Consider the following 21,713-nt stretch of genomic DNA (forward strand, 5'->3'; position numbering starts at 1 on the left):
TTAAAGCTTAGCAGGAAACGTTTCATAACAGTAGCAGATTTGTATTGCTTGCAGTGTAGCACATTATAATTATACCTACCCGCTGATAGGCCAGCAAAATTTAGTATAAGAGGTCAAACTGTACGGACCCTTTAAAGTATTTAGCCTTGCTACAATGCACAGTCTGGATTTGGCCAAGCTGTGAAAAGCGAGGGGGCGGGGTCTGTGACGTGATTCAGCGCGCTCCTGTGTGTACGTCATCACAGATTACTAACAACTACGACCAAAACTAAAATATGGCGCCGGGAGTAGATTTAGCCTGTGAACCTGTCGTTGTCTAAAAGACTGGTGATCCGAGAGGATGAACCTCTGCGCCCAATACTTACGGTGAGTAAAATCCGGAGATTCTCAGGCTCGAATTGGCGACCGAGTCCGTGTTTCTATCGTTGAGGCCGAATGTGGTTCATCGGAATGTTGCTCGGCTACCATTGGCTGGCAGTGCTAGACGCTAGGCTAGTTAGCATGCAAGTCTGTAAACGAGACACGAAACTGAATACAGGCAGAAGATGCTGACATTTTGCCCTAAATATTGCAAAAAGGCTTGATAGATGGGCGGTTGGGCAAATCGCGACATTTACTTGATGTAACGATAATTCGTGTCTACATAGCAGCTGTTGTGGGAGGGCATGCTAGGTGCTGTGTCGTGTTAGCCCGCGTTAGCTACAAACATACCACTGGATGAAGTCAGAAAACAGTCCAGTCACACATGCTTGCTACGTTAGTCACTTTAAGGCTTCGGGTGATTAATCATCTTTAAAATCTACCTAAAAAACCGGGCTTCATTTGTTGCGTATCTGCTGTACACAGGTTTCCTTTCATTTCAGGTTGAATAATATCTTACAGTGATGAGCCTATGGTGACAGTGAACTGGTGTAATACGCTTTAATAAGCTGTTAGGTTATTTTATGTTTGATATGTGGTTGACAAGTGTGTTTGACCTTGTTTTAGTCGTGTCGCTCGATCGTTTTCGCTGTACACGTATCGATTTGGACAGATAACGTAACGTTTAACGTTAGATTCGGAAAAAAATCAACATGAATTTCTTAAGAGTTTTCTTTAGACTTTTTGAGACCTTATCTGTGTGAATGTCTGGTATGCAAGTCAGTGTTTCTGCATCTGACATGCTTCAGTAACCTTGAGTTGGTTCAAAACAGTGTCCGTGACATGAATCGACCAAGGGAGTTTGTAAATGGAATTAGTGGCTGGTAATGACAAATCCAGGCCATTTGAACGTGAAAGGTTGTCAGCAGTGTGTTGAGTAGATGTGTTTGTTGTTGAGGAGTGTTGTGAAGGAATGATGGTGCTGTCAAAATGCACATTTCTGCTCCAAACTGACAGTGAGTTGAGAACATGACTTTTGTACTTGCTGACATAGGGGCAACAGAAAAGCTGTATGTTGTTATGCTTTAATATAATCTGAAGTATCATCTAGATCTTAGATAACAATATTCAACCTGATCCAGGTGTTTGGTTTCATTCCGCCAGTCTTGTCCTGGCTTTCATTTAGCATGCGATTCCAAATGTTTGGACAGGGACTTGAAAGCATTAGACAGGTACTTTTTTTAAAAAATTTTTTTAACATTTGTCAAGTTTCCCAAAAATTATTTTACATGTAGTTTTTAAAAATGTATCATCACTAAATGTGGCAATGTTTTTCCTTATAAAAAGTTAAAAAAAGTTACCAAGTTACTTATTCAACATGTTTCTTATTGTTCCTTTTTATTATAGTATTGGATAATAATAAGATGTGTCGAGGGATCATGACATGCACTTTTAAATTTGATCAGTTTTGGCACCTCATTTATTTTTATTTTTTTTGTGTGGCTTTTCAGATTACCAAAAATCAGATTAGAGGTGAGTGTTAATGTAAATAAGGAATTTCGATGATGCGAAGATTTAATTAACAATTATATGAAGAAGTGCTGAAAGAAAAGTCTATATCACTCAGACATCAGTTCATCCATACCAGGAGATCTACCATTTGGTGTGAGTGAGACCGCATTATGAAGTCAGCAGTCAAGTTGTAGTTGTGTGTTAGAGACTTTCAAGCCAGCTGTTTGAATTGTCACTTGCCAACTGGTCCAGTGCTGCATAGTCACATAATTTTTATTCACTAATCTTGTACAACGTGTTTTTTATGCCTTGCAGAACATTTAGCTTTGTATGATATTTTCTATGAAGTTTTGTACATTGTTGTACTGATGATTTGTGTTGAACTGCTGCTCTAAATGTTACCATGTTATCAAACTGGATTTTTTGATGGTCTTGGATGCATGTGCATGAATGAATTAAAAGTCTATATATATATATATATATATTAGGGCTGGGCGATATATCTAACGATATGATCATGCGCATCTAGTCAGTAAATCTGGTTCCTTGATTACCGCTAAATCACCATCACCTGCTTTCAAATGGAGCGGCATTTAATAGACAGAGCCGTAGATCACTGACAAGCTACTCAATATCGCGTTCATTATCCCAGATGAATCGCCTTCGATAATCAACGCGATATTGCGTACCTTGTCAGTGAACTACGGCTCTGTCTATTAAATGCCGCTCCATTTGAAAGCAGGTGATGGCGATTTAGCGGTAATCACGGAACCAGATTTACTGACTAGATGCGCATGATCATATCGTTAGATATATCGCCCATAACCTCTGACACAGAGATATATATATATATATATATATATATATATATATATATATATATATATATATATATATATATATTATATATATATATATATATATATATAATTTTATTAAAATTTCATGTAAAATAAAACTTCCATTAAATAATAAATTACACCTTTGAAATAATTTTTGAAACACTGAAAATGTTGACAACATGGCAAGTATCTAAATATTTATATTGGCACATTTTTGCAGAAAAAAAAAAAAAGAAGAAAAAAATTGACCCCTGAAATGTAATTATATATATGTTGTGTAATCATACATAGTCTACTTACCAGGGACTAGGGGTGGGCGATATGACCAAAATCTTATTTCATGATAACGATAGTTTTTTTCTTTTAAAAAGGTTTTTATGGTATTAAAATCTTTGATACCATAGAATTCTCATAATCCTTGTCACCAATGTCAATATCATACTAAAACAAGCCTAAAAAGAGACAACACAAAAAAAAAAAACAAGCTCACTGAAGATAAATAAGCAATCACTGATGAATTAAGCATAAGAAACTAATAACAAGCAAAAGGACAAAAACTATAATAAATAAGAAACACTACATACATTGTTTAAATTAGTCTTCACTGTGTAAATTATAGATAGAAATTAACACATGTATTATGTATAGATTCTATATATATTTATTTATTGTTATTATTATTTTTTAATTTCTTCTTATTAAAGCTACAAAAGTGATTTAGTCAAGAGCAGTGAGAGATTTTCTCTCACTGTTTTTTGATTAATAGGAATGGCAGACAGAATGGACCATACTGGACAGCTTCCCTTTTAAGACAGAAGTCCAGATCCTATATATGTTACCACTGCGTATGTGTTTTATTTTTCAGCTGTTTAGTCTCTCTTAAGACCTTAATCACTGTGTTTATGAGTATACTTGCAATGACAGGGATTATGATGCATATAAGTGTGTTTATAATCGTTCGAAGCCAATAAAGCAGCAAAAAATGTGCGCTCCTCAGAAATGGAGTGTTTCCATGCTATAGATTAGGGGTGGCACGGTTCAACTTTTTCATGGTTATAGAGTCACGGTTTCGGTACAGTTCGGTATGTGCTATGTTTATGGAAAAACTATACTTTCAAATAGGGTTGGGTATCGATTGGGTTTTTTACGATACCGGTACCATATCGATACTTTTAAAATGGTACCAGTGCCTAAACAGTGCCTGAACCGATACTTCAAAAAAAAAAAAAGGAGCCACAAAAAAACTATGGATAACATTAAAGAACATTAAAAATATTTTAAATAAAACCATAGCATTCACACGCAACAACAAAGAAATCACTCACTGTTCTTGATTGAAAAGCTTTTGTAACTTTAATAAAGAATAATCTTTAATTTATACAGTCCAATATGCAATGCTGTTTTACATTTGATTACTTTATTCAATTTCTGTACCCAAAAACTAATGCTAGACCAACCTTAAAAACCCCTGAAAATCACTGTTTATTTTTTTGTATCTTTACTCTATTGTATTTATTTTCTGCTGTTGCTTGTAGTTGGATAGAATATTCTTGTTTTTTATTATTTTTATTTGAAAGTAGGGTTGGGTACCGAAGACCTATGTAACCGGTATGTACCGAACCGAATCAGAACGCAGATTTCGGTGTCTCATTTCGGTGCCTCTTAAATGCCTGAACGATCGATTGAAATATTTGTCCTGGTTCTCCCAAATGTACGTAAGAAGCATGGGCGTCGCTAGTTTATTTTTGGCAGGGCTATAGCTCCATAAACTGCACACAAATTTGCGATCGCCTCAGAGTCAGTCCCCTTAAATAAAACGATAGAGCATAATATGAAATGATAGACTTTTTATTGCATAATATGCAACGATAGACTTTATTTCGTCCATCCGATATATATTGTCATATCGCACAGCCCTACCAGTGACCACTAAAATATCCAACAAGAAGTCCTTATTGCCAGTATTGTTAATTAGACCAATAGTATTGCCTTAAATTTGCTGTCTATGTCTTCACTCATCACTTGAACTATGTGCTTGACAAATAAAAAATGATATCCAAAATGTATTTGAGTTTAAGAATATATAATAATGAAGCCCTGAACTGCAATGCTTTCTTGTTCATTCCAGAGCTGTGTTCACCAGACCTTGCCCAATGATTCTCTCTTCAATTAACATATTCATTTCTTGTTTTGAGCAGGCAGGCAGAGGCCCTGAAGGCTGACATGACAGGTACGTGCTAGTTTAGTCTATTAAGTTAGGACTTTAAACATGTCTTTTAGTGTATTAGCATGGTACTTAGATGTGTTTATGTAATGTGTAATCTTTAAAATATTGATAATATGACTGCGGTGGTTAAAAGTTGCAGATATTATTAGAATTATTGATGTGATGTATGAGGTTGCTTGGAGTCTATTGCTGTATTTCGCATTTGTCATCTTATCCCTGTCACTCTGGTAACCATGGCATTGAATGTGGTTACTAAGACGTGCAGATCTTTCTCCAAATGAACAGAAAGGCGCTGTTAGACTCAGTCAGTCACATTCTACAGTGCGGCTGCTGCAGTATTAACTGTTTAACATGTTCCACTCTGTGTGTCATGCAGATTCAAAGCTTGGTGCCGCGGAGGTCTGGACATCAAGGCAGGCTCTTCAGGACTTGTACCAGAAAATGCTGGTTACAGACCTGGAGTACGCCCTGGACAAGAAAGTGGAACAAGATCTGTAAGAATACCAATAATAATGCTATGTATAATTGACATGCAGAAATGCTTGTTTTTGTGTATTTTTTTGTTGAAAATATCTGATTGACTATCATCTTGTCTCACTTTTTTTTTTTAGCTGGAACCATGCTTTTAAGAATCAAATAACCACACTACAGAGTCAAGCTAAGAACAGGGCCAATCCTAATCGAAGTGAAGTTCAGGCCAATCTCTCCCTGTTTCTTGAGGCAGCTAGTGGATTCTACACACAAGTAAGCTTCGTTATTGTACAATGCTCATTGTTAAGTGGATGGTGGCTGAAACAACCACAGACCAGACCCAAAACATGACAAATCTCACCAGTCTCCAGATTAAAACTATAAAACCTTTTATAAAGAGCTTGGACAGTTAATTGAAAAGTAATTCGAAACCGAAATTCAGAACCTCGAACTGAACCTAATTTTCCCATGATGGTTATTTTGTTTTTTTTAATCATGTTAATACTTTGCTCACGTCTTTTGCAGCATTTCACACATGTGCGGGCTTTTTTAAGATGCTGTGTCAAGTTAAGATAATTTCTACTTTTACACGCAGCGCCACTCATCAATGTCAGTTCCAAAACAGTGGACCAATCAGAAGGCCCCAGAGGCTGGGCGAGCGTTGTGAGCTTCTGTTTACAGTAGCAAGTTGGTATGGCAACATGGCTGAGGAGGCAGTCTGCACTGTTTATTTTTTACATTCCTGAGTGCTTTGTCTCACGTTTTTAGGTGCAAAAATGCCTTCTGTGTGAATGGCCAGTAAGAAACTAGAGTAAATACTTGTGCATATAGAGTGACAGGACAAGATCTCTGAAAGGAAGATCACATGCAGCAGCGATCATGAGTCAGATTCACATCTATAACATTATGAGCACACAGGATATACAGCCTGCTGAGCCATTAGAGGTGCCCTGTCCAAGCCCTGCTCTTGCTCTAAATCAGCTGTGGTCTATTTACATTTTTGCACATGGCATTAATTAAAATATTTGTTTACAGGAGATGCAAGTTATTATTTTCTACTTTTCACATGACAATATTTAAAGGGGACATATGATGTGATTTAAAATTTTCCTTTTTCTTTGGAGTGTTACAAGGTCTTGTTGCATAAAGAAGATATGTAAAGTTGCAAAGAATAAAGTCTCAAATCCAAAGAGATATTCTTTATAAAAGTTAACACTCGTCCACGCCCCCTAAAACGGCTCGTTCTAACACGCCCCCACATCTCTACGCCACTATGTGGGAAGATTTGCATAACGCCGCCCAGATGTTCACGCAAAGAAAGAAGGTGTACCTTTTATTCTCGTTGTAGTATTGTTGTTGCCGCCACCGCCGCCATGTCATATAGACGCTGTGTGTTTCACTGTGAAAGCGAAACTACAGTCGAGGCCAAAAATATTGGTCCCCTTGGTAAATATGATTAAAAAAGGCTGTGAAAATTCATCTGCATTGTTAATCCTTTTGGTCTTTTATTTTAAAAATTCACACAAATGTATCCTTTGATTGGATAATAAGAATTTAAAATGGGGGGGAAATATCATTATGAAATGAATGTTTTTCTCTAATACACATTGGCCACAATTAATAGCCCCCTTTTATTCAATACTTTTTGAAACCTCCATTTGCCAGTTTAACAGGTCTAAATTTTCTCCTATAATGCCTGATGAGTTTGGAGAACACCTGACAAGAGATCAGAGACCATTCCTTCATCCAGAATCACTCCAGACCCTTTAGATTCCCAGCTCCATGTTGGTGCACATGTTGGTTGGAAATTCTTAATTATTCCCTGGTGGTGGAAATGGGAATTTTTTTTACTGCTCTAGCTCTTTTCTTAAAGCCACCTCACCAATTATCTTTTGCTGCACATCAGAAATATATTCTTTGGTTTTTCTCATTGTGATGGATGATTAAGGGAATTTGGGCTTTGTTTTCCCTCCTCTTTATATTTCTGTGAAACAGGAAGCCAGAGCTGGATGATTTCATGTTTATAATCATGCTGGAGTGCTCAAAATTGTGAAAATGAATGGGAATATACTTCAGAGATATTTTACTCATAAGAATTTATAGGGGGGCCAATAATTGTGACCAACGAGTATTTGAGAAAAACATTCATTTCATAATGATATTTCCCCTCTGTTTTAAATTCTTATTATCCAATGAAAGGATACATTTTTTGTGAATTTTTTAAATAAAAGACCAAAAGGATTAACAATGCAGATGAATTTTCACAGCCTTCTTTGATCATATTTATCAAGGGGGCCAATATTTTTGGCCTCGACTGTACTTTGTCTGGCTTTCCAAAAGAGGATGACATCCGCTTCATGCCTGTAGCTGATCCGTGCTGGTCGCTGAGGCACTGTTGATCGCCAAATCGGCTTTCACCATGGACGGAGCGAAGTCCAGCCCGGGGTCGTCACATGTGGGTGCCGCAAGCCCAAGGCACGCTCCTTCCTAGAATCTGCCTGCCGCACCATTCTCAAGCTGCCCGCCTCTGCTCACTGAAGCCCGCCTCTGCTCACTCTAGACCTCCGGCCTCTGCTCACTCAAAGCCGCGGTGTGTGATGCTGTTTCGTTGAGAAAGCGAAACTACTTTGTTTTTGCCTTCCAAAAGAAGACACGACTAGAAATCATGTTTATATCACGTTAATAATGGGTTTTGTTTGTCTTGTCGCTCCGGCCGGACAGGGCATCACACTATGTTAAGAGGCATAATATTTCCGTTACACGCTTGAGACATTCGGCCAATCACAATGTGCTGGATAGCTGGCCAATCAGAGCACACCTCACTTTTCAGAGCGATGAGCCTTGTAAAAATCGACGCGTTTCAGAAGGCGGCGCATAGAGGAGAAACTATAATGTACAGTATGTGGAAAATAAGTTTTTTAACCTTAAACCACATAAACACATTTCATTACACCAAATACACAAAATAATGTTCTTTTTAGCAGTATTAGTTCTTTTGCAAGAGATGCTGGTTATTTTCTTCTTTTGATATGGCAGTATTTAAACTCATTTATTTATTTATTTTGCAAAAAAATGCAAGTTATTTATTTTCTACCTTTTTAGGAAACTTGCTTTTTACATTAAAACTGAAATTTTACTTTTTTCAAAAGACTTTTCATTTCAAGCAATGTTTGTTTTATTCTAAATACTCAATACATAACCTGTAAAGAATTTGTTTCCTTCAATTATTTTCAAATCACAAAGATGAGAAATGCACTCTTTCATTGGAGAAAAAAAAATAACCCACCTTTAATAGTTGAACATATTTACACTAAAAACCTTGTCAGTGAACTGTGAGTGCAAAAAAAAAAAAAAAACCCAAGCAAACAAATAAAAACAAAAGAATCATTCATTAATTGTAATCAAGCTTAAAAGGTTTGATTAATCAAGGTTTTGATTTTTGGTCATATCGTCCAGCCCTAATTTTATAAAAAAAAAAAAAAATCTCTCTCTGGATCCTTAGCTGTTGCAGGAGCTGTGCACAGTGTTTAATGTGGACTTGCCTTGCCGTGTGAAGTCATCTCAGCTTGGCATCATCAGCAATAAACAGAGCAGCACCAGCGCCATAGTGAAGCCCCAACCCAGCTCCTGTTCCTACATCTGCCAGCACTGTCTTGTCCATCTTGGAGACATTGGTGAGCTCACTCAGCTTTCTTGTAGCTAGTTTCTGGAGAACACCACCAAACTGCTTTGCTGCATTTATGAATATTAAATATTTAGAGGCATAAAAATTGGAAAGAATGCTATGCATGGGAGGATTTAATTTGTTGTTGTTTATTTTATGCAATCCACAGCACGTTATCGGAATCAAACCAGCCAGGCTGAGTCGTACTACAGACATGCAGCTCAACTTGTTCCCTCAAATGGTTGGTTTGTTTTCACATTCTCAAGCACACCACTGACATATGAATATGTAAAACGAATGAATTAAAAATGATATTTTCCCCCTCTGCTCTCAGGTCAACCTTACAATCAACTGGCCATCCTGGCTTCCTCTAAAGGAGACCACCTCACAACAATCTTCTACTACTGCAGGAGCATTGCTGTCAAATTCCCCTTTCCTGCTGCCTCCACCAACCTACAGAAAGCTCTTTCCAAGGCCCTTGAAAGGTCAGAATATTTACATTTATTGGATCATAAAGTTTTGCTCACATTATCATATGTAAATATGAAACTAGTGCTTAATTCTGCTGTGTCTATTTAATCCACAGCCGTGATGAGGTCAAAACAAAATGGAGCGTGTCTGATTTTATTAAGGCCTTTATCAAGTTCCACGGCCATGTTTATCTCTGCAAAAGCCTGGATAAGTTGAACACCCTGAGAGAGAAACTAGAGGAGCAGTTCCAGGTAAGGCCTAAACCACCAGCTGTAGCACTTCATGTCATTTTTCCCCATTAAATTAAGGTGGCAGTTATTTGACAGATTTCTGTCTCATTAGTCTTTCTTAGTTTGAATTTGCATGCTCATTAATCTCCCTACTAATTCGCTCCACAGAGGCTGATTTTGCAGAAAGCCTTCAGCTCCCAGCAGCTGGTCCACATCACAGTGATAAACCTGTTTGAACTGCACCACCTCCGAGACTTCAGCAATGAGGCAGATGAGCACAACTACAGCTCGGATGAGCAGATCAGCTGGATTCAGCTCCTCGGCCTCTTCAGTATGGCTTTCTTTTCACACTGCTCTTAAGCCATGTCTTATGGTCTTTTTAAATTCTGGGTTAAGCACATTACCGCTTGTTATTTTGAAAGATTCTTGCTACCATTCAAAAGTTTAAGGGGGGTAATTTTTTTAACAAGTTTCTATTTATTTGATCAAAAATACAGTAAAAAGTGCAGTAATATTGTGACTACTATTATTATATTTTTATATATTTTATAATATTATCCTGTGATGGCATAGCTGAATTTTCAGCAGCTGTTACTCCATTCTTCAGTGTCACATGATCCTTCAGACATCATTCTCATATGCTTGGTGCTCAAGAAACAATTCTTATTATTATCAGTGTCAGAAACAGTTGTGTCTCTTAATAGTTCTGTAATAGTGACATTTGTTTTAAAGGTGCTGTATGTAAGTTTTTGACTCTTCTAAAGCATATAAATGGCATAATATGTTTGCAGATATTTAAGAAACATTTTAAGTTAACATACTTGTTTATCTAAAAAACAATGCTACAGTCAGTTATTATCCCTTGAAAATGTGCATTCCGGGCCAGAATATCTCTCGTTGTTTTGGTTTGTGAAACCCGCCCACTGCCAGTTTACCCAATTGTATTTCGGCACCAACCGTTGCAAGTTGGAGGAAAACACACCGTATTTCATTTCATTCATCGTCAAGTTTGCTAGTTCCTGTTGGTGTCGTCAGTCTGGCAACCTGCATGTGAGTCAAGTCTGAGGAGGAGGGGCCGGGTGAAAAAAAAAACCTCTCCAATATTTTGAATTTGGACTGCAATACCTAGTTCAACCACTCGTGTCAATTCTACATACAGCACCTTTAAATATAAATCTTTTGTAATGTAATAAATGGCATTACTTTGACTTTTGAAGTTTAATGTATCCTTGATGAATAAGAGTAATTATTAAAATAAATAAATAAATAAATACCCCCAAATATTTCAACGCCCATGATTAATTATCCTGAACCCAGAATTACAGTAACCTGGGTTTTAGAATGACCTGGGTTGACCATTTTAAACTGCAGTTTTAATACTGTTTTGAGTCTAATGAAGAAAATCTGAATTATAATGTTATTTTGTAAAATGTATAAAATGTGGTGATAGATCCTGCAAATAAAATGTGTAACTCTATTTTGTGCAATGTTATAATGTAAATGTCTTTCCCTAGTGTCTTTCCTGGGTGTGATGCTAAGCCGAGCTTTACTCAATAAGAACCGAGAGGAGATCATGGGGGAGTGCCCTCTTCCTGCCATCAAAGTGTCTCTGGACTGGCTGAGGCTTCGACCCAGTGTGTTTAATGAAAGTGCCATGGACAAGCGACAGTAGTAAGAAAGGCTTCCTTTTTTCCTTTCACCATAGTGCTGAACACTATTTCAAAACAGAAGCTAGTTGATTTAGCATTTGAATGTGTTTATATTTGATGGGGAACTTGGGGTAGTTTCTAAATAACCAGAGTCTCTTTAAACCACAATTTGCATAATCCCAGCAACAATAACCCACAATCCATTGCACGGAATGTCTGTTTTTGTCTTTTAAAATGATTCTGCTTGAGCAAAGATTTTGAGGTATTGAATACTGTTAAGATGACACATCTTTGGCATCTCACAGCATCTGGCCATGGCTGGTGTCCATTCTGAACAGCTTTCAGCCTAAGGAGGAGGATGTGTCAAATGTGTCAGGTAGTGAGCACTGCATCAAATGCTTGTATTTGCTCATGAAGATTTCTTTTCTTTTTGTTAATAGTCATGATTGTTTGTTTCACAGTGATTCCACTTCCCGAGGAGTTTGAACTGCAAGGCTTTCTGGCCCTTCGGCCTGCTCTGCGGTAATTCTTCATGATTAATTGATTGCTGTTCTTGTTTTAACTCTTCATTTCGCACACATGACTATTTTAGCTGTATTTGTTCTCATAAGGCTGTTATTCAATGGTTTCAGAATGCTGGACTTCTCTAAAGGGCATCAGAGTATCGTGGTTGGCAAAGAGAGCCTGTTAATTCATTCCCGACACCAGAGACTCATCAGCGTAGGCAAGTGGGTGGCTGACAACCAACCACGGTGAGCCGTTGTTTCATTTTCTATTCTTTATTTCTCGGGCTTTCTTGGACTTTCTTGAAGTCTGTCACCTTAATTATTTCTCCTAGCTTTAAAAATAAATAATTTGATCATTTTTCTACTTAATAGTTTATTTATTTTTCCTTTTGTTTCCCTTTTCTTTACTTTTTCCTTTCCTTTTCTTTTCTTATCTTTTTTTTTTTTTGCTTTTATTTGCTTGTTTCTTTTACTGTTCTTGACTTAACTTTTTCTGTAACTTTCGTTTTCATTTTTTCCCTTGCCTTTTTTGCTTTGTGTTTCGTTTTCTTTTTTTTGTGTGTGTGTGTGCAAAAACTTACATTTTAATTTTGGTATCAACAGGTTGATCCAGTGTCGCATGAGTGATGGCCTGCTGCTCTTCATCACTGATATCCCTGAGATGGTAGTGGAAGAGCCACAGGAAAAAGACACACCTGTCCTCCAGGAATCATCTAATGGTGAGCAGACCCCGAACGACAGCACCCAGGGCCTGAAGTCGGTCCTCTCGGCCGGAAAGAATCAGAACAGTGGGCTGGATGGCAGTGAGAGACCTGTGGTCACCTTTAAAGAGAACATCAAACCTCGAGAGCAGAGTAGAGAACCGAACCGGAACCAGAACCAGAGGGATGCAGGGAAGGACAGAGCTGGATTTAATAAAGGAAATGGAATTCAAGGGAAGAACGAGCAGAAGAAAGAGGGCAAGAGAAAGAGCGAGGTGAAGAAAAACAGTCATGATAAAACAACAGATGCTGGGAAACAGGTGAGAGAGAGAGAATGTCTCATTTTGTTGTAATTCTTTTTGAAATGTGTGAACCCCTCCTGATCTCCTCTTTGATTTGCTGCAGTGAACTCAGACTGAGATGAGGAAGACTCCAGTGTCTGAGGCGAGGAAGACTCCAGTCACACAGACTCAAACAACATGCTCTTCACAGTTTATCCCCATCCATCACCCAGGCGCTTTCCCCCCTTTGCCCAGCAGACCAGGTACCCTCAGACACTCTCCTACATGCCACACCTGAACATTATTAACACATGGGCTGTTCAGTCAGTGCTCACTTCCTTTTTTCTTCTTCTTCAGGTTTCCCCCCACCAGCATATGTGATCCCTCCTCCCGTGGCATTCTCCATGAGCCCGGGTTTTACCTTCCCAACAGGTGTATCCGTACCTGCACCCTTCCTCCAGACTGCTTCCCACCCTCAATCTGCCAATCCAGTGCAGACAGGGAAACCCTCACACATTCCCTACAGCCAGCAGAGACCCTCGGGTCCTGGAGCCCTAAACCAAGGCCCTCCACAGCCTCCCCCTCAACAGCCATCCCAACAGGCCTTGCAACAATCTGTACAACTTCAAGTACAACAACAACAACAACAGCAGCAGTCGCCCACAAAGCAGAGCTCCCAGCTTGGAAAAAGTCCACCACATCATCACAGCATGCAACAGGTAATGTGACGCTTTTGTTTGGTTTTTTTATGCCCACTTCATTGGCTCTTGTGGTGCTGGGGTTCAATATCTGCTCTTCTGTTTCTATGACAAGTCCGATTACCATGGCGACTACTTAGAAACATGGATGTTGCTGACCTTGTTGGGTAATGATTTTATTTTGTCCTTGCAGTCGTACATGCAGGTGCCTGAACAGCCTGGTCAAATGTGGAACCAGCACCAAACTCAGCCCACCATGCAGAAAATGCCCATGCAGATGCCAGTCAAACAGCCTTTCTTCATGCCCACCCAGGACCCAATGAAACTCTTTGAACACCCCATGAGCATGCAACCTCCTCAGCCCAGCATGGACAAGAAGATGAAGTTTCCGGAAGTCAAAATGCAAGATTTCTACTGGGAGCCTTCTTACCACATGGGAGGAGAGGGTAGGAGCGGAATGGGGGACAGGATGGGCAAACGTCAGCCTGGAGTCTTCTGCCCTGACCAGGAGAACATGTCCAGAGGCCCTCCATATGAAGTTAGCATTCTTTATCTTCTCTGTTTAGACAGTTGCAGTTATGTTACAAACTTTCAGATGAAGAAATGAGTGTCGGGCTTAACATAATATGATAAAAGCATACTATCCTATTACTCTATATTTAGTAGGCATACTGTGCATAGAAAATTTAAAAACAATAGAAAAATATTATAAAAAAAACATTTAATATAAAATATAAAATTTAATTAAATAAAATAAAAAAACAAAAGTATAGGTAAGATAATAATATAATTTTATATTTTTATGTAAAATAAAAGAAGCCCCTCATGCATTCCAAGGCTGTAGTTATTTGATCAATTCAAAAACAATCATATTGTGAAAACGGAAGTAGTGAGAGATAATTTTTTCTGTGTTGTGGCGCACATCTGAGTGTAACGAATCATCAGAAAGGAAAAAAATTGGGACATGGTTCTTCGGACCGGCTGTGGATTGTATTTTGAGATGTTGCCGTTGTACTCAAAAATGGTGCAAAATTATCATGCAAGGGCAGGGTTCATATGATTTAAGTCATGTATACATCACCTGAGAGAAGTCAGTGGTTTTTCACCAGAAGGCCCAATTACAACAAAATAATTTAACTCTATTCTAAATCATTCAATAAAAATTAACGATGAAAAACAATTTAATCAAAAATTAATAATCTTATCATATTCTAAAACAGTTTTCTATGTAATTTATTGATTGCAAAGTTTTCCACCTGCCATTTACTCCAGTCTTCAGTGTCATGCTATCCTTCAGAAATATTTCTTATCATTGGTGAAAACAGTTGCGCTGCCTAATTTATTTTTGTGGAAACCGTAATTGAATGATGTAATTAAATGCAATACTTTATTGCAGACAGCCAAGTGGCAAGACATTTTAAACAAATATGGATTTTAAATATTTTTATTTCCAAATTAATAACATTCATCATTCATGAATTTAAAACAGATAACATGAGGTCAAGCATGCAATATAGTTCATAAATGTTTTAAACGTTTGTTTAAATTGTTCATGTTATTTATTAATAGTGTACTGCTTGGCGCAGTGTTCCCTAAGTAGTAAGCAAGCATTCCTTTCCGAACACAGCCTCAGTCCTTATTCTCAGTCAATTCCTTCCCACTTGCCTTTGGATTCTACGGGCTTAGCGTCTGTACAATATCTCTTATGACTCTATGATTATCATGAGTTTCCGGCATTAGCTGGGGATCATTTACAGCCATACTGGGTTATATTGAAACTTAATCTCAGCAGCTGTTGAGATGCGCATGCTTTCTAATTTTTCATCTCTTCTTTCACGTTTCCACCTCTAGCTGTCTAACTGCCGTGAAGTATTTGAGATGCATTTCTGTGTTGTTTGAAAGACTAATTTACTTTTGAGCAAGTCAAACAGCTTTATCACGGCCCGTGAACAGAAGTCAGGTTGAGAATCGCACTAATCTTCACAGGCTGCTGTTTTTCTCTCAGCTATGACAGGCCGCTTCCTTTTTTTCTTACATCCTGTTTCTCTCATCCCTTTTCCTCCCTCCCTCTGTCTCTCCTTCCTTCCCCTTTGTGCCTCGTCTCTCACTAGGACAACAAGAGCTCCCCTCTTCTGCCCCCAGACCTGTTAAAGACTCTGGCGGACTTTGAGGAGGAGGAGGAGCTGCTCTTTACTAAACCTCATGATTTCTACCAGGCCTTGGCTGGCCCTCTTAATTCTGCTCCTGGAAGGAACATGTTTGTATGTAGTTCTCCTCCTATCATGTTGTCAGGCGGGAGTGGATATTGAATTTTCATATATGCGTCTGTGGATTAAAAAAATTAAGAAATCTGGTTCCTGTGTCCAATAGCAGTTAAAAGTTTGGACATACCTACTATTAGGTTATTATTACCGTTTTCCACATATTAGAATTCACATATAATAAAAGTAATTGAAACTAAGGAATGATAAATGTATGGGACACATATAACTTCATGAGGCACATCCTGGAATACTTTTTAAACCATATTGAAGGATTAAAATAAATAAATAAAAAAATATCCATGAATATTTTCTAGATACATGTCTTTTCCACTCTTCTCTTCTTTTTCTTATATCACTCTTCTGTTAGAAATGATTGATCTGTTGGAACTTGCATGTCTATTGCGGTGTTCTCATCTTTTTTTTTTTGCTTCTCTCCCTCTGTAGTTGCCAAATCAGTCCCGACTAGACAGTGGAGCTGATGTGATTGGTCAATCATCTCTTCTCCCCCGATTTTCCATTCAGGTAGGCTAAAGCTGCTTTGCTCTTTCTCAAACAATCACTTTAGTCCTCGCTTGCATTTTGTATCAAAAGTCACCAGGTGGCAGTGTTTTCATTCAAAACATAACCAGTTTTTGTGTTTGCTGGGCTGGGTGTTGCTATATTCTTACTTTCCAAACATGCTTTGACTGGTAATGAAATTTAAAAATCTTTTTTTTTTTTTGTCAGAACTGACTGGTAAACTTATTATGAAGTGCAATAACCCGATATTTTCCCAGTAGCATTCCCCCCTTTTTCTGACCTCTCTCCAGTATATCTATCAAAGCTAGTAGCAAAAAGGCAAATAAAATAAAGAAGTTCTAAAAAAAGCTGAAATATTGATTAAATTGCTTTTGTTGTTGTTTACAGGAGAACTCCTACCAGAACAACAGCATTTTTAGCGAGGCCTATGGTAAAAATATGGCTCCTGTGTCTAAGCCGGACATACCCATGATGCACCAGGAGCCTTCACTCTACTCCCTGTTTGAAGGAACTCCATGGTCCCCCTCCCTTCCTGCTAGCTCAGGTAGTGTGATTTTGATTTATTGTAGTATGTAATCAGTTATAGAAATCATATAATGATGGTTAATTTTGTTCATACCCATTATTTTAGATTGTACAGGGGAACTAGCAGCATCAGTTTGTTAATGGTCTGTTCCTATCTTTTGTTGTTATAGATCATTCTACACCAGCCAGTCAGTCCCCTCACTCTTCCAACCCAAGCAGCCTGCCTTCATCCCCACCCACCCACAGCCATGGCTCCCTGCCCTTTTCCAACTTCGGCCCCATTGGGACGCCTGACAGCAGAGACCGCCGTGGTACAGATCGCTGGAAGGCTGATAAGACTGGTAATGCTGGTTATTCCCATGCAGAGAGCATGCTCTATTGGTTTATGTGTCTCTTCTGTTGGTCACCTTTGTTATTAACATTGGCCGATCAGTTTTTCTGAAGTGTCAGACTGCACTGTAGGTTATGGTGTTTACTTTCTTGATATTCATATTTCTTTATCAAATTTATTTTACAAATACTACAACAGGATTAGAAGGTTAGATATAGAATCAAGAAGTTGCTTAAGTAGAAGCTATTTTTCATCAGTTTCTAAATTCCCCCACTTTGTTTTTTATTTTCATTTTAAATTGTTTTAATGTTTTAGTTAATGTTATGTAGAATGAATATAAATTGAATTGCAGTAATTGGTAATCTTGTATTATTTACATTCTTAAAATGAAATAGTCTGATCAGCCACAAGGAGTAGTTCATGTAAATGGTTGGGTTGACTGTCTTCAGGTGTGAGCGGCTTTGGGTTGGACTACCTGCCTTCTGCCTCATCCTCCTCTGTGCCAGATACCAACAGCTGGCACCAGGGGGCGCCAACCAGTAGCTGGGCAGCCCAGGACATGCCAATGGAGGACTCCTCCACTGTCCTCCTTGACAGTTTCAAGGTAGCATGGGATGTTCTGTCTAACATTTAGTGTTTACTATTATCTACACATTCACAGACCAACAACAGAGTTGTTGTTCTAACTGCAGATGTTCAACATGTATTTTGTCGTTTTACTTTAGTCTTAATTTCCCTCCATATTCCCTTTCTTCTACCCCTCTTTCTGTAGTCAATCTGGTCGAGCTCTATGATGCAGCCTGGTCCGTCTGCTCTGGAGCAGCTCCTGATGCAGCAGAAACAAAAGCAGCAGCGCGGCCATGGCAACATGAACCCACCACACTGAGAGTCCACGGGATAGCGCACTTGTGTGAAACATGATTCAACAGAAGAGGTGAAACACCACAAGCTCCAATCGGAAATTTCCGGCATTACCTGCGCGCGGAGGCTGGAGACGGCGAACGATGTGAAGCGACAGGCTCAAAACGAACCGCTCGCCTGACCGACGAGGGACGTGCAGCCCTCTCCTCTCCTCTATCTCTCTCACTCACTCTGTCTGTCTCTCTCCCTGTGAGGGCGTGCAAGCACCTGACCTGTCACGCTGCTCCGCACGTAGCCGCTGCAGAACACTGACTCTGAGGGGGACAAACTCTCTCTGATTGCAACACCTCTCTTCCTCTGGGGGTCAAAGGTCATTCTCCTGTCTCATCTGGACTTAAGACTCTGGACTAGACACCCTTATGCCACCTGCTTAAATCGCTCTGTGTGACCGGCACGCCACGTTAAGGAGTTGGGTGTGTGCGTGTCAGAAAGTGATGTTTATTGATGGCAGACATGGTATTACAAGGGACAAAAAAAGAAAGAAGGACTGGTTTTGTGTTTTATTCTAAGTCTGGATTCATTTTCTCAGAGGGATTCCTGTTGCTGTGTTCAGAATAAAAAAAATAAATAAAAAAAGAATGAATGAAGGATGATGCGAACAGCATGAAAGTGCACTTCTAGAGAATGTGCTCGGATATTAGATTGACACAGGCATGGATCATGGTGTTGTCATGTACAGTCTGTTGATTTGTAAGAAGAGTTCGCAGAACGGGACAGGGAACGTCTCTAAAGTTCGAACCATTATGAAGCTCATAGCGACATTATAGCTCGATCAGTATCAAGCGGAGTTGGGGGTTAGACTATAGATGTAGGATGTAGTATCAATAGCTGCAATAGAGACTGCAATTATTAACAATACTGTATTTTGTGACTTGTTCTGTAGCAGTTTTAGCTCTCTGAAATATTATTCGGTAAATATGTTCAATAGTTTACTGCTAAAGGGGGAGTTCATTCAATATAAATGTGTGCCTCCCCTTCTCCCTCCTCTCCTCATTTCTTTATTCTCTAGCTTAAACGCATAACAGCTTCTTTTGTTCTTGTTCTGCCTTTTTATTAATAGTTTTAAGCTTTATCAGCTCTCTTTGTGCCTGGTCTGTGTTTTCTCTCTTCCTTTTGTTGTTCTTTCTCTATTTTTGTTTAAGGAATCGTTAGCATCGCAATCACAGTTGGCACTGAAGGGATGAGGCGAACGGGTGTAGCTGTGACGCTGTTAACTTGGAAGAAAGGGATGTGAACCGGGGAAGCCCATTTTCCCACAGCCACTGTACTCGGTTTAAAAACCACAGAACGTACCTCCGAAAGGACGCTTCAGCTCCCGTTACACTTAGCACTAAAAAGTTGTCTCTGAGGAAGAGCGTCAAGCCCGATTACTGCTTCATTCTGAAATCTTGTAACGTATATCATCGGTTGCATCAGGTTAGCGTCACGTGGCCATGTTTCTCAAGCTAGAAAAAGGACCCGTCATTATAGACGCCCTGTTTGCAGCCTGTTTGGTTTTCTCTTCTTCTAAGTAAAAAGCAAATATTGTTTTGAAAACGTAACGGTTGTCTTTTCAGTAGAGGATATAGCACTGAGTAGGCCTTCGAGACCTTGTGTGGGTGCCACTGTTTGGTAGAGATGTTCTGGGGCCAGGGGTTTGTGTTAGATAGGCTGAAATATCTATAAAGCATTCACAGTGGTTATTTCTTCCTGGTTAAGTAAGATGTTTTTGTTTGGCGAAGGTTATATGAAAGACGTACTCTCTTGTATGATGAGAATAAAGCGTGTTTTTATTTTTGAGTAGAGAACATTTTATTAAAGATGAACTTTAAATGATGTGTCTATTTGCCGTGTGATTGTGCTTCTCTTGTTGCATTTAAAATTGTATTAAAAAAATAGAGGAATAAATGATTAAATGGAACCTTAAAAGTTGAGTTAGGTCAAAGTCAAAAAAGAAGAAAAAAAATCTACGAGCAAAGTTTCAGTGGGAGCTGTGCAGCCCATTTTGTTCATCTTTTGTTTCCCTATAAGAATCGTTCAGCAAGGAGTTTCAGAAGCCTGTGCTCTGATTGGTTGCTGTGGATGCCTAACATTCTTTTATTTTGGATGAAGTTGTGGTGCACAGTCTGTTGTGAATGTGCTTTTTTTCGATACCCTGTTATCTCACTGCATTGTAAATGTGGATTTTTCCCTGTTGTCCAGTATTCATTTTTTTTTAACTGTGGCTTCTGTAGTGATGTGCATTACAATGCTGATCACAGGACAACAGCCTTGTGCCTCTGGGCCCGTAATATAACATTCCAATAGTAAAGCTAAAAGAAAATATAACAGCCAGCTTTTTACATTAAATTAACCACTAAGAAAGTTTGTCCCAACCCTAAATTCAGTCTGCCACTGATTCTGCATGAAATCCATATTTCAGAATGCCTTGTATTTTTGGATTAGGGAGATATCCAGGCAAGGTTTTTTTTTTTTTTTTTTTTTTTTTTTTAAAGAGGATTTTGTCAGGGAATAGTTGGGGGTGAGGATATCTCCTTCTATAATGGGCTTGATTTATTGTGTTCTTGTCTCTTTGTGGACACTTGTAAACTCTGGAATCAGCTATGCCTTTAATAAAATAAACCATGTCCTCATATACAGACTTAAGTCTTTTCTGTACCTCACACTTTCTCATTATACCTTGAAGTTCCTCATGATGTGAATCACAGACACATGCATGTCAGGGACACTGATAACTTTTAACCGCAACATAACTAAAAGCTGCATGCATTTAAACAGCTGGTATTGCTCCTTGACCCAATATCCTTTATATTAGCCATTTGATCATTGCTTCATTTCTGAACTCTGTAAGAAAATCTCTGCATATAGGTTTTTATGGTGCATTCTGGAAATTTCTACAGGGCAAATCTCAAATGCAACAGCCATACAAGTGCTTCAATGTACACATTAATACTTACAGCTAGCGTATTAGAACCTGATAACCTGCTGTATTTAAAGAGTTTTTATTTTATAGCTTATAAATATTTAATTGTCCTATACATCTTCATGGGAGACATGGAAATAGCAATTTTAAAATCATTCTGCTGTATTATAGGAAGGCAAATGGCTTCTGTTTCTTTCCCACAATCCCACCCAAATGTCTGTTCTGGTAGTTTAGTGAGCAGGTACGAAATCCCGTGAAAATGATGGATTGCTTTACTACAGCAACAAATCCACAGTACTTAAAACTGTGATATATTTACCAAGTGACTTCCACAAACTTAACTGTAGGGGGCTGCAAAGTCATAAAAATGCACAGAACTACATACAGTTGATTTAAGTGACGTGACTTACAGCCAAGTATGGTGACCCATACTCAGAATTCGTGCTCTGCATTTAACCCATCCAATGTGCACACACACACTGTGAACACACCCAGAGCAGTGGGCAGCCATTTATGCTGCGGCGCCCAGGGAGCAGTTGGGAATTCGGTGCCTTGCTCAAGGGCACCTCAATCGTGGTATTGCCGGCCCGAGACTCGAACCCACAACCTTAGGGTTAGGAGTTAAACTCTCTGACCATT

At 38.8% G+C, this 21,713-nt stretch overlaps 1 protein-coding gene across 3 annotated transcripts; it reads left to right on the top strand.

Annotated features, from left to right (window-relative positions):
* Positions 1-266: 266 nt before the first annotated feature.
* Positions 267-20,784, top strand: smg7 (SMG7 nonsense mediated mRNA decay factor). 3 transcript variants are annotated; one of them, XM_042776182.1, is made up of 24 exons: positions 271-366; positions 1,872-1,893; positions 4,913-4,944; positions 5,318-5,435; positions 5,553-5,685; positions 8,915-9,086; positions 9,246-9,317; positions 9,411-9,561; positions 9,663-9,798; positions 9,946-10,108; positions 11,292-11,448; positions 11,732-11,802; positions 11,888-11,948; positions 12,059-12,178; positions 12,536-12,953; positions 13,042-13,177; positions 13,272-13,633; positions 13,806-14,150; positions 15,724-15,873; positions 16,321-16,398; positions 16,783-16,939; positions 17,091-17,261; positions 17,701-17,855; positions 18,024-20,784. In XM_042776182.1, the coding sequence occupies exons 3-24, from the start codon at positions 4,938-4,940 to the stop codon at positions 18,135-18,137; spliced, it is 3,447 nt and encodes a 1,148-aa protein (XP_042632116.1). In that variant the 5' UTR covers positions 271-366; positions 1,872-1,893; positions 4,913-4,937; the 3' UTR covers positions 18,138-20,784. The 3 variants fall into 3 exon arrangements, with proteins under 3 accessions (XP_042632106.1, XP_042632116.1, XP_042632121.1); XM_042776172.1 differs by lacking the exon at positions 1,872-1,893 and having other exon boundaries at positions 267-366; XM_042776187.1 differs by lacking the exons at positions 1,872-1,893; positions 15,724-15,873 and having other exon boundaries at positions 273-366.
* Positions 20,785-21,713: the final 929 nt, after the last annotated feature.

This window comes from Cyprinus carpio, chromosome A2, assembly GCF_018340385.1.
Source record: "Cyprinus carpio isolate SPL01 chromosome A2, ASM1834038v1, whole genome shotgun sequence".
Classification (NCBI taxonomy): Eukaryota; Metazoa; Chordata; class Actinopteri; order Cypriniformes; family Cyprinidae; genus Cyprinus; species Cyprinus carpio.